Genomic DNA, 16,887 nt, shown 5'->3' with positions numbered 1-16,887 from the left:
AAGCCATTACGCACTACACCTAAGATAGCGGCCACGATGTGCGATAGTCCCCTTTCGCGCTCCGTCTCCAATATAATCGGAGAACTAAACGTCCGCGATCACTTGCAACTTTGTTTTTTGCGGAGGTCACGACCGAAAAAACTCGACTAAGCGAGGTATGTTTATGCTGCATCCTTAGTCTTCACTTTTAAATATACTTGTAGACTGATCGCGTAATTAAAACCAGTTTCCTTGAATTTAATTAGGAACAGAGATCTTTGACAACACTGACGCCAAACGCGGCGAGCAACTTTCACAAACTCAGGTGAATTTGCTTTACCGATTTTTCATGCTTAGTATTGAAACGCTGTTTATATCGGCTGTTCCTCGATTTTCCTTCAACCACAATAGAAGGTGTTTAGTTGCCTTTGTAAACAAAGCCTAAAACGTTGTATGCTGTGTGCAATCCCTATAGGTCAAATTAACTTGCCGTTCATACGTGTGTAATGTCAACAATTTTTCAAAAAACATCGACTTAGCGTCTAACTTATTCCATTGAGTGTATAGACCATTGAAAATATCAGTGACAAATAAGATGAACAGGGTCGCTAAAATTAAATTCAATTCATTGGGCGTTTGCATCTTTTTGGTAATTATATGTTGCGCGCCTTGACCGTTCTTTGTCTCATGCTCTCTCATCAGTAAAGTGATAAAATAGATTTCTGTAATTTGTTCTTTTCAATAGATATTTTGTTTATCCAAAACGTTCGAGGACAGCCAGCTTCATACAACTTAATACTGCCTCAAGACTATTCAAGGTGATTAAAAAGCTTACAGTTGAATATGTTACAATTCACAGTTATCATAGCCATGAGCTAGGCTATTTTTCTTTTAATGTTCAGTAGCCCACTCGTGTTATAAGTAAGATCCAAATTGAGTGTCTTCGATTTTTCTTCAAGGGTTGCATTAATTGAACGTTTACGGAAATTTGTTTACTCTCCTAGGCCTAATATATTTATGACCATTTGGAAATCATTTTTGGATCAGTTACAAGCATCATTACAAGATTGCTACAAATATTCAGCACTCTTCACATTGTAAAAGGTATTAATACTATCTGTTAATAAACTAGAACAGTGGAGATAAGAGATATCAATGTGAGATTTGTTTGAAGAGTAACAAAGCCCTAAATGTGATTTGTGGCACTGTATATGAGAATTGACTATTTCACATAGGGTTGTCAAACCTTTAGGGTTTGACAATATGCAAAATGCAAAATTAGGTAGCATTTTGGTTCTTAGAACACTTTATTATGATGGTGTTGTTCGGGCATTATGATTTTGAATAAATGTAAATAGTGTATAATTGTTTTTAATATGAGATAGAAAAAGTATTAATTTCTACTCTATGTTATTCCAGGGGTCTTCCTGTATATCTTCGTTTTGTCCTGAAGATGGTCTTGGCAATCAATTTCTAGAGACTGAAACGTCGACTTACGCTTTTTCTTTCAATTTTCTGTATCTGTCATAACAAAGAAGAAAAGCGCACACAATTGCTACAATGAAGTTGTTTTATTTCTGAATTATGTACTTCTTGTAACATTGTTGACATACCTTTTGAGTACCCTATTTGATTAATAATATATGCATTTTTCTACATACACCCGCTTTTGCCTTTTTCTGTTTTGATCACATAGTGTGACTGCTTAACCCCTTGCATGCTGATGACGGCCCCCAGTCGTCATGCACTACAGTGCTCGTGTGCTGACGACGGCTGGGGGCCGTCATGACCGCACCCGCGCTGAAATCTTCAGCACAAGAGCAGAATCGCGGCAGCATGGAAGGGGTTAAAGTTTAAATGAACAACAACAACTTCTATGTTTAGATATAGACCACCATTGCTTTGGGTCTTGAATTGCATATACAAACTAGTATAAAAAACTATTAGTAAAATCCCTTGAAGGTACTTCTACCCCATCACTCTTTTCTCCCCAGCACTTTTAATCACCAGCATCAAAGTCCTCGAACAGCGAAGCGGCACCCGCATAGCGGGTGCCTCGAGGAGTTATGTAGTGGATGTGGGTGGGCCTTGATCACAGGTGATGCGGGCACAGGCTCCTGGGACTTGGAGTCCTTCGGGAGCGTTCTCCTTTCACCACGGCAATCCCAGGTAGGCGGCAATGTCAGCAGTTCCTTAAAAAAAAGTGCTCTCTTATCTCCCCAGCACTTTTAATCACCAGCATCAAAGTCCTCGAACAGCGAAGCGTTTTTGTAGTCTTTTACAGAGGGAAGGGGAAACAATCCAAGAAATTGTAACTATTGCAAATGATCAGAGAAGGGTTCGGTGGGCATGGGTAGCCAATTATGAGAGCAACATTAAACAGATCAGGGACTTGGTTTTGGGTTCCATGAAGTCACTCTCGGATTGCAAGACTCAGGAGGAGTTAAATTTGATTTTACTTGGTGTACACAATGATCTCTTTTCGGGCCTGAAAAAGTTCTTCATTAAAAATAGCCCTTGTAACAAGACTCAACCGCTAAAGTCAAGCTCATGGTACAACAATACTTGCAGATTGGCGTACAAAGCCCTTGTGGCAGCTATCAAGTCAAGGTCACAGGGCGACATTAAACAGTGTAGAGCCAACTACAAAGCCTCTCAGAGACAAGCCAAGAGAGAGTGGAATGAAGATAGATGGAAGGACCTGTTGCAGGCATGCAATGGGAGAAACATGACTCAGTTCTGGCACCTTCTTAAATGGGGGAATAATCAGCAGCATCCAACACCATGTAACCATGTTGAACCCGAGCAATGGGTAATGTTTTTTGAAGCTCAGATTAGGGCATCAATTAGTAGTGAAGAGATCGCTCCTCTTGCATTATCTGAAGAACCTTTGAAGTTTTCATGCAGAGAGGTGGAGTCTGTGTTGAAACTAGTCCCATGTGGTAAGGCCCCTGGGCCAGACTGCATCCCCGCAGATTTGTTTAAACAAAATCAAGACATATGGGTTCTTTATTTAACTCTACTAGCAAATGCCATAGCTAGTGGGGCTCCGCTTCCATCATCCTGGTCAGGTGCAGAGATCATACCGATCTATAAGAAGGGAGATCGCTCTGCACCTGCAAATTATAGACCCATTAGTCTAATCGATGCTGCCCAAAAGATAGTGGCGAGACTAGTGTTGGGGAGGATCCAGGGATGGATAACTGAAGGAGACATCTTAACACCTTTACAGGCGGGGTTTCGGTCCCACATAAGGACTCTTGATCAGGCTTTCAGATTTGTGTTAATCTACTGGAAGGAGGTGGTTCTAGGGGGGGGGGGGTTTGCTCTTTGCGGCGTTTGTGGATTTAAAATCTGCATTCGATCTCGTTCCATGGGAGAAATTATGGAGGACACTATTGAAAATGGGGATGCCTCACTGTTTGGTTGCCATCTTGGTTAAATTACACGAACACACTTATGGGAGGGTTCGTTGGGGCAAACCAGGAGAAATCACAGAAAGGTTCAAGGTCACTAAAGGGGTTCGTCAGGGGTGTGTGCTGGCTCCCACCCTGTTTTCCTTATTTATAAACGGGGTGGTCCAGTACTATGATAGCCACCCAACCGATGCGCCAATATTAGCTGGCATGAAAGTCCCACTGCTCATGTTCGCGGACGACACCTTGCTTATTTCCAAAACGAGACCGGGATTACAGCTGGCACTGTCTCGTTTTGAGGTGTTCTGCCGCGAACATGAGCTGGTGGTTAATGTAGGAAAGACAAAGTTTATGGTGCTCCACAGGTCAAAACCAGTTAAGGCGAATGTTTATATGGACGGCGCCTTACTGGAGCAGACAGATGTCTTTACCTACTTGGGTGTTACATTTAATGAGAAACTAAGCTGGAAGCCCCAAGTTGAAAGGCTAGCTTTAAAGTATGCCTAGTTGGCCGGCGCCCTGGTTAAGGAGCATAGATTGTCCTTAACAAAACCTATAGCCCCTATTGTTAAGATATATACTACCAAAATTAGCCCAGCAATATTATATGGTGCTGAAATTTGGGGCTTTAGTAACTTATCTCCACTTTCTTTAGCCGAAAATAAGTTTGAGATTGTTAATAGGTCTGCCACAATCGTTCCCCCTCCTACCACTGCTTCTCGATCTTGGCTGTCATGCACTTGCAGATGTAGCACGTTATAGACCACTTGCTTTTTGGAGGCGTTTATGGACTACCCCGGAACTTTCATTGTATGCCACGGCTTTATTGGAAGTGAGGGGCTTGAGTCGATCACATAAGATCCCATGGTTGTCTGCAATAAGGATCCTGTTGGTTGATATGGGGAAGAAGAATCTATGGGATCATCCAGATGTTGCAGTATTTCCTTCGAAAGGGTCCCTAAGAGTGGCATACTGGGAGGTGGTTAAAATCAAGAGATTTTCGTCTCACATCTCCCATTCACTGTCAAGGAATTTCTCGAATTGAAGGATGAAACTTTTATGGAAGGATACTGGGATCTTATTACGAAGCCTTGTGATCGTAAATTGTACCACCAGTTTAGAATAGGTACATTTCCTCTACGGCGGTTTACAAGCAAATGGAATTCTGCAAGCAGCGATAAGTGCTTATTTTGCCATGATCTTAGTGAAAGTGTTGACCAATCTTTATTTGTATGTCCTGCTTATCACCAGCCGAGGAGTATTTGGTTGAAACCAGTATGTTTAACTTTGAATACAAGATCGGCAATGGTTGCTAAGAGAATATTGAAATCAGACCTTACAAACTTTGTCGTAATTGGTGTATCAAAGTACTTGAGCTGGGCATGGGCCTTACTCAATAAAATGGGGGGGGAAAGTAGTTGGTCAATGATGAAATATGAGACCCATTAGTAGCGGATGTAGTCTGAATATTAATGTATTTTGTGGCTCATATTTGATAATTTTTATAAATTAACTGATGAAGATTAAGCCTTTTTGCTAGATGAACCGTTTAATCCTTTTTTTAAAAACTCTTCACATGTATTTATATATTTATAACTTATTAATCATGTTGTTGTGGTATAAGTTTTAGATTTTGAGTACGATGGTGTATTTTATAAATGAATGAAACTGGTTTTATTCTTGGAATTTTCTGTCTTTTATGATGAAAAATCACAATAAAGACAATGAAATTAACAGAAATGAATATATATGGTCTCCATTTTTATTTCTAATCTATATGGAGATTACCTTATAAAGAAGTTCTAGTTTAAAACTGTAGGAGTAATTATCAAACGAAAAATCCACAGTTGGGGCTTAAATGTATGTCAATGTGCAAAAGATTACCTTTGTATATTTATACGACACATTAGATCCTCTTCTACAGCACTTGCTTATCCTTTGAATCACATTTTCTCTAAAAAAAAAAGAAAACATTAAAAATGTAAACCAACATACAATACTCTACCTCACATCATTTTATACAGAATTTTGTGTACTTTTTTCAGTTCCCACTAGTGAACACAAAAGGAAAGATAGATAAAGGGAATCTAAAAAGTCATCAGTGTTCACTTACAGCAAATGGAAAGAATTTAACCGGAAAAGACATACATAAGTTCTTGTAATCATTGAATCAACTTGAAAAGTATGAAGAGCTAATACATTTAGCAAAACTTCATGAATGTATGTAATAACACTTTACAAGTGGTGCAGGACTTGGAAAAAGATATTGAATACATGACTTTACTGTGTTAGCTTGTGATATTCTCAATGGCAAAGTGAGAATGTGTAAGAGAATAAGGGGAGTGTGTAAGGGAAAAATAGGAGTATCATCAAGTGTGAATGAGATGGTGTTTTTGAGTGTGTATCCCCCAGGCAAGAGAGGAACAGCTATATAAACCCTTATAGCTCTACAGAAGTGAGGAGCTAGTCATGACTGGAGCATTGCCATATGAAGATTTGTACTGCTAGGAGTCTTAACACTTTAGGGTAACTCTTGCAGACTTGTCTCTCTTTGATGTTCGAAAGGAACATGGACAAGTCAATCTGTACCAGTTCTTTAGGCAACAGAAAACATTAATCTGAGCACATTTCTGGAACTAACCCTCTATGTTGGAAGGTATTTACAAATTTGAATATCTATCCACAACCCAAAGATACATTTGCTGTCCCTGTGTCCTACACCTCAGGCGCAATTTGTACACTCATCTGGAGAGAGTGATGCACTCCCTCATGGAAGTTTGTTTAGAACATTAGCAAACGTTAATGCTTTTACAAAGATGCAAATAACATGGAATGCCTGATAATCTCACCCATTGTATTAAACAATATATTAATTAATTATTGACTTGGCCTCACGTTGGCATACATCACGATCAACAAGCCTATATCCTCCACTGTCACTCTACTTTAAGCTCGAAGTGTACACCTATAAGCGAAAAATCATTGAGGCTAAGAAAGCATATTTCTCGGCGAAAATCTTAGCGGCCGAGAATCAACCAAAGGAGATTTTTACCATCACCCATGATTTGGCGTTCTCGGACCGGACTACATTCAAGCCCCCCCCCTCCCAGAAACTCTGCGATTCATTGAACCTGTATTTTGTCGATAAAATCACGACAATCAAATCCAATATCCCTCCACCTTCTCCCTCTTTTGTTGACCCCGTCCTTCACCCGTCCCCAGCTACCTTTACTTCCTTTCCTCCACTTTCTGAAGAACTCTTCTTGTCCCTTCTTCCTAAAATTAAGTCCGGCTCCCCATCTGATATATGCCCGGCTCATATTCTACGGCAGATTTACACTGTCTGCCCGTCGCCCCGTCTGGGCTTCCTTAACGATTCACTAGCCCGAGGGGTTGTTACTCCATCGTTAAAAGCCGCTTCTATTGTTCCCATCTTGAAGAAGCCGGGAGCCGACCCTTCTGTGATGGCTAACTATCGCCCCATCTCCCTCCTCCCTTTTTTGGCGAAGGTGCTGGAGCGGCATGTGACATCTGCACTCAGCGCCTTCGCCGAGGAGAACGGGAGGTTGGCCCCTTGTCAGGCGGGATTTCAGCCAAGGCACTCAACCGAGTCAGTGGTGGTGTCAGTATCAGATACCCTCGGAGAGGGTATGGACTCCGGTAGATCTCAGGCGCTGGTCCTTCTTGACTTGTCCGCCGCCTTTGACACGGTGGACCATTCCATCTTGCTTTCCCGTGTCAAGGCGGCGGGCGTAGGAGGACCAGCCCTCATCTGGCTCTCGTCCTTTCTGAGGGACCGGACCCAGGCGGTTCATCTTGGGGAGTTTTCAGCTACCCCCTGCCAGGTCCAGTGCGGCGTCCCCCAGGGTTCTTCTCTTTCTCCTTTACTCTTTAATCTTTACATCGCTCCGCTCATCTTTTCTCTACAGCACCTGGAGGTCTCGGTATTTAAATATGCCGATGACCTCCAGCTCATTTTTAATCTCTCTTCCAATTCTGACTCTATTTCTAATTTCCAATCTACTCTATCTTTCATCAGGGACTGGATGAACCTCAACCACCTGAAACTCAATCCCGATAAAACGGAACTTGTGGTGACGGGTGGTTGCTCCAGTCCCTGGAATTCACTCTTCTGGCCCCCTTCTTTTGGTTCCCCTCCTACTCCGGTTTCCTCTGTTAAGACTCTCGGTATCAAGCTCAACAATCAACTCACTATGCACTCCCAGATTGGTTCTGTGGTTTCTTCTTGTTTCCTTACTCTCCGCACCATTCGTTCTATCTCCCGCTTCTTTTCTTTCCCTGCACTCAAGCTAATCATGTCCGCACTGGTCCTGTCCCGCCTGGACTACGGGAACATTCTGTATAATGGCATCCCTCAGTACAGCCTCCGTAAACTGCAATTAGTGCAAAACCAGGCTGCCCGTCTTGCCTTTGGTCTCCCTAAATTTCACCACTCCTCCCCTCTCCTGAAAACCCTTCACTGGCTCCCGGTGCGGGAACGTGCCTTGTTTAAACTAGGCTGCGTGGTGTTCCAGGCCAGGACTGGCCTGGCCCCCCTATTCATATCATCGGCCATCAAGGCTTATGTCCCTGGCAGAGACCTCCGATCCTCATCCCAACTCCTCCTAGCTGTGCCCCGCTACCGGAAAAAGAAACAGGGTGGCGCGAAATTTTCCTTTCTTGCCCCCTTGTTTTGGAACTCTCTCCCTTTTTACCTTAGGTCCCTCACTGATTATTCCGCCTTCCGCAAAGCCTTGAAGACCTTTTTATTCCCTTAGGCTCTTCTCTAGGTTTTTGTTTAGTTTCCAGCCGCTGTCTCAGTGACTGTCCCCGCTCAGTGGGCTGTCCTCTACTTTAGCGCCAAGAAACCGTTTAGGTGTATGTTGCGCTCAATAAATATTTTAAACTTAAACTTAAACTTTCCCTCAGTTGAAATATCTGAAATAAACTGTAATAGTAACAGCAGAGATGGGGTTAGGGGGGTGATGGCCTTGGCGAAGGCAGGTTGGTTCACAGGAGGTAGGTGGTTGTTTTGAATGTCAGGAATACGGTCTATTGTGAGATACAAGATGAAATGGGTAGCTATGTCTGCATTACGTTGTTCTTTTTCAAAGGACGATAAAGATATATTGATACTTATATCCTAAAAAAGTGTATGTTGTTGTCCATCTTCCTTCCTCTCTCTCAAATACTGCATTTAACAGTGCTACAGCAGAAAAAAACTGGTTAATATAGTCGTTTCACTCTGCTTACTGTTTGATAATCTTTTAAATGTTTCTGCATTTCAACAACAAACCTGCATTTATTTATATTTATATATTTTTTTAATTTGTAGGGCGCAACAGCTACCCAAAAAGGGTTTCCCGGCACCAGGACATGGACTGAGAGCAGAAAAGCAAGAGTGAAAAGAAAATTACTGATTGAATAACCAGGTCTTCAGGGAACTGCGGAAATAGAAGTAGTTAGATTCTTTGCGGATGGCAGGAGGGAGAGCATTTCAAAGAGTAGGACCAAGATAAGAGAAAGAGCAGCCACCCATCCTAGCACGTTTGAATCTGAGCACCACAAAATTATCCAAGGAAGCTGAACGGAGATGGCGAGTAGGAACATATGGGCAGGCCAAAGAGAGCAGCTATTGAGGAGCTAAATCCAGTTTGATCTTAAACATATAACTCAGGGCTTTACATTTTATACGATTTTCCACCCTGAGCCAATGTAGGTCGCGAAGATAGCTGGAGATGGAAGTGAATCCGGGGACACTGCATAGCAGTCACGCTGCAGCATTTTGCACCAGCTGCAGCCTACAGGCCACAGCCTTATTAGCGCCCAGAAAAAGGACATTACCGTAATTCAGCCGTGAGGTAATAAGGGCATGGATCACAGTTTTCTGGGAGGTCTTAGGTAACATCCAAAGGATTTCCCTAAGCCATTTTAAGATGGTGAAGCAGGTGGCTGTGACCCTGACTGCTTGATGGTGCATGGATAAAGAATCATCAATATAAATGCCCAGATTACAGACGTGACTGGAAGGCCACGGGAAATTTCCCATCACAACAGGCCAATGTAATGGGCCCCATAGGTCTTTCTCCTTACCAAGAACTAAAACCTCGTTTTTTTCACTGTTCAGTTTAAAAACGTTCTAGTTCATCCATGTAGCAATACGCCTAAGGCCTGATTGGAGACAGGATGTAGAACCAGAATCAGAACGAGATAGTGAAAAGATGATCTGAGAATCATCAGCATAAGTAAAAAGAGTCAGGCCAACCTCTTCAGCAATGTCCGCTAAAGGCCTAACATATATATTAAAAAGTAAGGGACTCAGTATTGAGCCCTGAGGTACCCCAAAGGGAGATGGATAGATGTTAGACCGATCAGTAGCGGAGAAGATCTGAAAAGTACAGCCATCCAGGAAAGAAACAATCCAGTCCAGAACCACAAATGCCGGAGGACCTTAGCATGTTAACTAGTATGGGATGGGAGATAGTGTTAAATGCTGCACTAAGATTTAATAATACAAGCGCGACAGTTTCCCCATCATCCAAGAGGTGGTGAAGCCTCTCTGTGACTCCCAACAAAGTGGTTTCAGTTGAAAATCCTGCTCTGAACCCAGATTGAGAGGAGTGAAGGATTGTGTTGATCTCGATAAACTGGGACAAATGAAAGTGAATGTGCCTTTCTAGGATTTTAGAGAAAATCGGTAGGAGAGAGATCGGACGATAGTTAGTAAGAATAGCAGGATCAGCAGTCGGTTTTTTAAGAAGAGGAGTCATCATGGCATGTTTCCACAGTGGAGGAACCCTGGACTCCGTTAAAGAAGAATTTAATGTATCCAAAATGACCTTGATGTGACAACAATCGAGTTGATTAGGAATAGAAGCTGGTAATGGGTCATTAGGAGAGCCGGACTTGACTTTATCCAGAATAAGAGTGAGAGAGTGCAAGTTAAGAGGGGGCCAACAATCCAGACGAGAGGAGGTAGTACTACAATCCAAAGCTGAGTGTAACCTATCAGCAGTCAAGTTAGACAAAGGTAGTGTGAGATTAGCAGCTGTCAAACTAGATTGTGCAGACATGGATAGAGGAGAGTGAGCAATTTCAAAATTAATCTTCTCAATTTTTTGAGTGAAGAATTTGGCCAGATCTTCGCATTGCTGTTTGTTGGGGTGGCAGTAGTTTCTGATCCGCCTAATTTTTTTAAAACCCAAAAAGAGTTTTGGAACAGTTCGCTTTATCAGTAATAGTTTTAGAAACAAAGCTGGCCCTGGTGGTCTTACAGAGATTATGATATGATTTCAACGCTTTTTTATAGGCATCTTTAAGATCAGACGCAAAATCCCTGCGCCATTTTCGTTCTAAAACTTTACATTTAGATTTTTCAGTCTTTAAAGTGTCATTATACCAAAGGGCAGGGGGACGATGATGTAAAAGCTTTTTCTTGGTCAAGTGAAGACATGAATCTATGGCATTGGAAAGTCAGGTATTGACGTTCCCTGAGAGTGCAACAACCTGCCAGTCAAAAGTAGGTAATTACAACTTAGGTAATTGTTAAGGATATTAGCATCAACTTTGTTCCAATCACGTTTAAGAGACATAAGGGAAGGGTGTGAGGACATCAGAGCAAGTGGGAGAGGAATTAAAAACTTTAGTAAGAAATGGTCGGACCAGCAAATAGGTATTGCTGGAGCGCAGTAAATATCAGTGAAAGTGGAAAAGATGGGGTCAAGAAGGTGTCCTGCTTTATGTGTAGGGCCAGAATTGCAAAGATTGATATTCATAGCAGCAAGGTCAGAGATGAAGTTAATACACGTGGAGCTTGACAAATCATCCAAATGTAAATTTAGGTCCCAGAGTATTGAAAAGTTGTTTGTGCTCATCATTAATGGGGATAAGAGACCTGGTAAAGAAGTGGCCTGTGAGGAAGGAGGGCCGGGTGGGCGATAAATTAATAGACCAGAAAAAGTAAATTTGGGATTAAGTGCAATTTTAAATAAAGCCGCTTCACAATTAGGAAGATCTGCGGATTCAAATTTACATTGGAGATGTTTCTTGGAAATAATGGCTAATCCCCCGCCAGTTCTCATGCCTCTATCCCTTCTAACGATGGCATACCTAGATGGTAAGGCAGTGTTAATGTCGGGGCCACCGTTCTCATTTAGCCACGTTTCAGTGAGAAAAAGTGCGTCAGGTGATTTCTCAAATAGCAGGTCAAAAATATCCCTTTCATGGTTAGGGAGAGAGCGACAATTTACACTGAAGAAAGTGAACCCTTTAGAGAGGGAGGCAGTACAAGGTGTGACAAGGCTATTACCTGGAGACACAGGATAGTATAACTGAGGAGTGACGAGTGAGCAATTACAGCCCGGAGAGCAATCTTTCTCTAAATTATTGCCAAAAAGCTGGGTACAGTCGGATTTAATGGCCGGGCGAAGGGCTAGGAGATCATTAGACGAATATGTAAGTCTATTAGGAAGCATTTGGCCAGGGGTCATGGCCCCTGGTCCCGGCTGGGCGCAGACGGGCTTGCCTTTGGCGCACCGCCGGCGCGTCCTCTGCGCGGAGTGAAAAGCATTCAATTTGAAACCCCGGTCAGGTGACCGGCAAGCCTTTTTCCCCCGCCTCCTTTTCCTCTAGCCCAGGAAGAAAAATATGCCGCGACCTCCCTCCACGTCAACCGGGAAAACCCGTGGTGGAACAGGGAGTATGCGGTGAAAACAGGGCGTCAGAGGAGATCAGGTAGGTGAAGGCAACAAGATCAGTGAAACGGAAAAGATGCTAGTTAAAAAAGGTAGATATTCTCCCTATAAACAGACAAACTAATAGTTAAAAAAACATTCTTTTTTCTTCATGAATCATAAAAGTGTAGCGCAGGAAGCGATATTATCACAAAGGAGCTTTCACTCCCAGCACGCTTCATTGGCTTAAATATACTGAACAATTACATGACTAAGATATCCATTTAATTATTAGACAATTCTATTTCTGCAGCAACTTGTGGCCAATTCGGTCATCTATGCTGGTGTGATCAAGTTAATTCCCTGTTATCGCTACAAATTGCAAGAGTCTAAAGAGATACTTAGCACAGAAGAAGTATAACAGACATTGGTAGATCGCTTTATAAAATGTACGTCTTCTCATGTAATAGTGTTGCCAATGCAATTACAATTACTTTTAAACAAACAAGCGTTAACAAACCAAATTTATCAGTTGTTGGCCACCAGCCTTTTGGATTTGGCAAACAAGTTACTTACCTTCGGTAATGATGTATCTGTAAGAGACATATGTAGTTATAGAATCCCTACCTTAGAATTACCCTAAAGCGTCAGACTGGATCCAGTGAAATATTTTCTTAGCAATACCCCTGCGTGTTCGTTGGTGGCATCGGTCGACTCCGTGTCCGTTATTGGTGTCGTTCTCACCGAGATTACATCATGGTGTCTATTTAGACGCCGCCCCTGCTTGCTGACGTCAGTTCTGATATGACTTTCCACGCCAGAAGCGCAGAGCCATGCAAGACACTGACCACTGGTGCACATAACTAGGGCCCTGTAAGGGAGTCTCTATCCCTAGAAGTCAGTTCGCAGAACAGGGAGGATGGGTGGGCGGTAAGGAATCTATACCATCAAACAATTGGAGGAGTACACCCAGGAGACACCTCAATGTCTCCGACGTATAAAGAGAGGTGCACAGAAAAGGCAAATTATTCCTTTTTAAGAGGACCCCTCACTCACCAACCTAGTTGGTGACATGCTTCATCATTTGGGTCCCACCCGAATGGCCAAGTGCCATCCAGGTGTGCTACGACACCTGATTACAGTGGAGAGGTTTTTTTTGTGCAAGAGGGTGACAAAAGTGGATTAAAAAATGGCCAGATTTAACTCCTTCAGGAAGAATGTATTCTGGAGCAACTGGACAATGTTAAATTTTTTTGTAAGAAGCCGTTCTAGGTTAAATTGACCTTCGGTATCTTGTTCGTGACAAGTGAAAAATTGTTTGATTATTCCAGTACAAGGGGACAAGGAGTATTCCCTTACAAAATACCCTTTCTCTCTTCTTGTTTTTTTGCTAAGGAATCTATACCTACACATGTCTCTTACAGATACATTGTTACCGAAGTTAAGTAACTTGTTCATCTGATAGAGACTGTAGTTATAGATTTCTTATCTTAGAATAGATACCCCAGCAACACCAAGCCCGGTGGTGGGTCTGCAAACTAAGTTCACAACAGAAAGTCCTGGAGAACAGAACGGCTGAAAAAGCAGCCTCTCCGAACTAGGCTGTCCAGGCAGTAATGACTACTGAACGTGTGCAGGGATGCCCACGAGGCTGCCTGGCAGATGTGAACCAGCAGAACTCTACATCCCAAAGCAGTAGTGGCTGCCATCGCCTTGGTGGAGTTGGCGCGCAGTCCTACTGGAGGCTCCTTTTTTGCCAAAGAATAACAGTTCTTGATGCATAAGACAACCCATCGAGAGATTGTACGTTTGTGCACAGCCCAACCTTTCTTGGTGCCCACATAACCCACAAACAGTTGATCGTCCACCCGGAATTCTTTAGTGCGGTCAAGGTAGAAAGACAGTGCACGCTTTGGGTCCAGACGGTGGAGTCTCTCCTCTTCCTTGGAAGGGTTCGGAGGCGGGAAGAAGGTGAGCAATGTGATGGTCTGACCTATGTAAAAAGAGGTAAACACTGGGCAGAAAAGAGGGCCTAGTGCAAAGGACCACCTTGTCCGGATGAATAGTAAGAAAAGGAGGCTTAGAAGACATAGCTTGTACCTCATTCACCCTGCGAGCAGAGGTGATGGCAAGCAGAAAAGCAGTCTTTAAAGAAAGAAGACGAAGAGGACAATTAAGTAGTGGCTCAAAGGGAGCACATACAAGATAAGTAAGCACACGATTCAAGTCACACTGGGGCATTAACAAAGGTGAAGGAGGAAGAGATGAGTAATGCCTTTCAGAAATCTGTTTACAATAGGGGACTTGAAAATAGAAGGCTGTTCAGGTAGGATCAGAAAGGCCGAAATGGCCGAAAGATAGCCTTTAAGAGTGCCCAGAGCAGAGCCCTGCTGGGCCAAAGAAAGAATGAAGAGGAGAACCTCTGAAAGGGGGCCAGAAAGGGGATTCACAGCCTTTGCTGTGCACCATGCGACACATTTGTTCCATCTACAGGCGTATACCATTTTAGTGGAGGGACGCCTGGCTGCCAAGATGATGTTACAGACTTTGGGAGGAAGGTCAAAAGCTGTTAACTGTCGCCGCTCAATCTCTAGGCACAGAGGTGGAGGCTGGACAGGTTCGGGTGGAGGATCGTCCCATGTTGCTGCAACAGAAGATGCTCCAGAAGAGGCAGTCTGATCGGAGGGATCGATGGCCATGCTCAAGAGCTCGGGTCCAGACTTTTCGTGCCCAGTCTGGAGCCCCAAGAATGACTTGGGCCCAGTCACTCTGGATCTTCTTCAGCACCATAGGTAGAAGTGGTACTGGCGGAAAGGCATACAGGAGGCCGCAATTCCACTCCCTGAGAAAGGCACCACCGTGCAGAACTGCTGATATTGCGCTTCTCTTTGGTGGCGAATAGATTTAACCAAGGCTCTCCCCACTGCTGAAAGAGACCATGCGCCACCTCCGAGTGAAGACACCATTCGTGATCCATCATGCAGCGCGGCTGAGTCTGTCCTGGCGTTCAGGGAACCAGCCAGGTGTTGAACCATAAGAGATATGTCCTGATGTTCCAGCCATGTCCAAAGGCAAAGAGCCTTCTTGACATAGGGCCACGACCCCACCCACCCTGTTTGTTGCAGTACCACATGGCGGCGGTGTTGTCCGTGAACACCTGCACTACTCTTCCCTTAACAGAAGGAAGGAATGCCTTCAGTGCAAGATGAATCACCCGGGGCTCCAGAAGGTTTATGTAGAGCCCGGACTCCGCCAGAGACTAGAGGCCCCTGATCTCCACCTCTCCCATATGGCCACCCCATCCCAGGAATGACGCATCCGTCACTACCGTGAACTCTGGTTGGGGAAGGGAGAGGGATCTGCCGTTGACCCAATCCTGTTTTGTGACTTGCAGTCCCCTCCGAGATCAGGACGTCATCGGAAATATTCCCCTGGTGCTACGCCCACTGGAACTTCAGGTACCACTGCAGACCCCGCATGTCACCCACATGATCCACCAGCAGAATTCAGGAGGCCATGAGGCCCAGCAGCCTCGAGGTCATTTTCACCAAAATCCGGGATGGAGGTTGAAACATCAGTATCATAGCCAGAATATCCAGGACTCGCTGCTCGGGAAGATCCAAAACTGCGCTGTGCCCAGAACCGCTCCGATGAAAAGGAGCTTCTGGGAGGGAATCGGGTGCGACTGCGGCATGTTGACTGTGAACCCCAGCGAACGCAGTAGGTCCGCTGTAGTCTGGAGGTGGGAGATGACAGCCTGGGGCGAGCCCGCCTTTAACAGCCAGTCGTCGAGATAGGGCAAGACTGGAACCCCAGATCTGCGCAGATGAGCTGCGACCACCTGCATCACTTATGTGAACACCTGAGGGGTGCTGGTAAGGCCAAAGGGGAGCACAGTAAACTGAAAATGCTCGTGGCCTACCGTGAACCGTAGGAAACGCCGGTGGGCAGGCAAGACTGGGATGTGAAAGTAAGCGTCCTGCAAGTCCAACGCTACCATCCAGTCTCCAGGGTCGAGGGCAGACAAGACCTGAGCCACGGTTAACATCTTGAACTTCTTCTTCCAGAGGAAGCGGTTGACGTCCCTGGGTCTAAGATAGAACGCAGGCCTTTGTCCTTCTTGGGTACCAAGAAGTAGTAGGAATAGCAACCACAGCCTATTTCTGGCACAGGAACACGTTCGATAGCCCCCTTGGCCAAGAGAGCCGTATCTTTCTGGTGGAGTAGGGCCAAATGATCATCCGACATGGCATGGAGGGAGGGGTAGTCTCGAAGGAGAGGGAGAAGCCCCTTCGGACTATAGGCAAAACCCACCTTTCCGACGTGATGTTGTGCCAGTGGGGGAAGTGATGGTCGATCCTGCCGCCCACTGGCAACTGGTGGCCCTGGGGGTCTTTGGTGGACTGGCCCACAGATCCATGACGCTGGGTTCCATGTCCCGACCACGCAGAGGCTGGGTAGCTTGCGTAGCCCCGTGGCTCTGGGTGGAACGTGGTGGGAGCACCCGTTACGTAGCCACGAAAGGGGCGAAAGGCAGATTGCATAGGGCAAGAAGTTGTCGCGAGGCCCAAGGATCTGGCCGTAGCCCCAGAGTCCTTGAATCGCTCGAGTGCGTTGTCACCAAACAGGCAACGGCCATAAAAGGACTGCTGACGTGGAAATCGTTCTGCCCAGCGAGTGGGCGGTATTGTCACGATCGCGCTGGTGGAAAGGACTACGTTTCCCTGCAAGACGTGGTTGGGAACTACTGCTCCCATGATCCTTTGCGGTTCTCGCGAGACTTGTTCACGGAAGCATAAGGAGGAAGACTTCCCGAGCTC

The 16,887-nt window shown here is 44.6% G+C and overlaps 1 protein-coding gene across 1 annotated transcript in view; it reads right to left on the bottom strand.

Annotated features, from left to right (window-relative positions):
* Positions 1-16,887, bottom strand: part of IGF2R (insulin like growth factor 2 receptor) — a 1,933,894-nt gene that overhangs the window by 120,380 nt on the left and 1,796,627 nt on the right. The window contains exon 47 of the mRNA XM_078648980.1: positions 5,280-5,349. Within this exon, the coding sequence (XP_078505106.1) occupies positions 5,280-5,349 (70 nt within the window). The remainder of the gene's footprint in view (positions 1-5,279; positions 5,350-16,887) is intronic.

The sequence above is a fragment of the Lissotriton helveticus genome, chromosome 6 (genome assembly GCF_964261635.1).
Source record: "Lissotriton helveticus chromosome 6, aLisHel1.1, whole genome shotgun sequence".
Taxonomy (NCBI): domain Eukaryota; kingdom Metazoa; phylum Chordata; class Amphibia; order Caudata; family Salamandridae; genus Lissotriton; species Lissotriton helveticus.
This window is presented reverse-complemented; position numbering and strand designations above follow the sequence as displayed.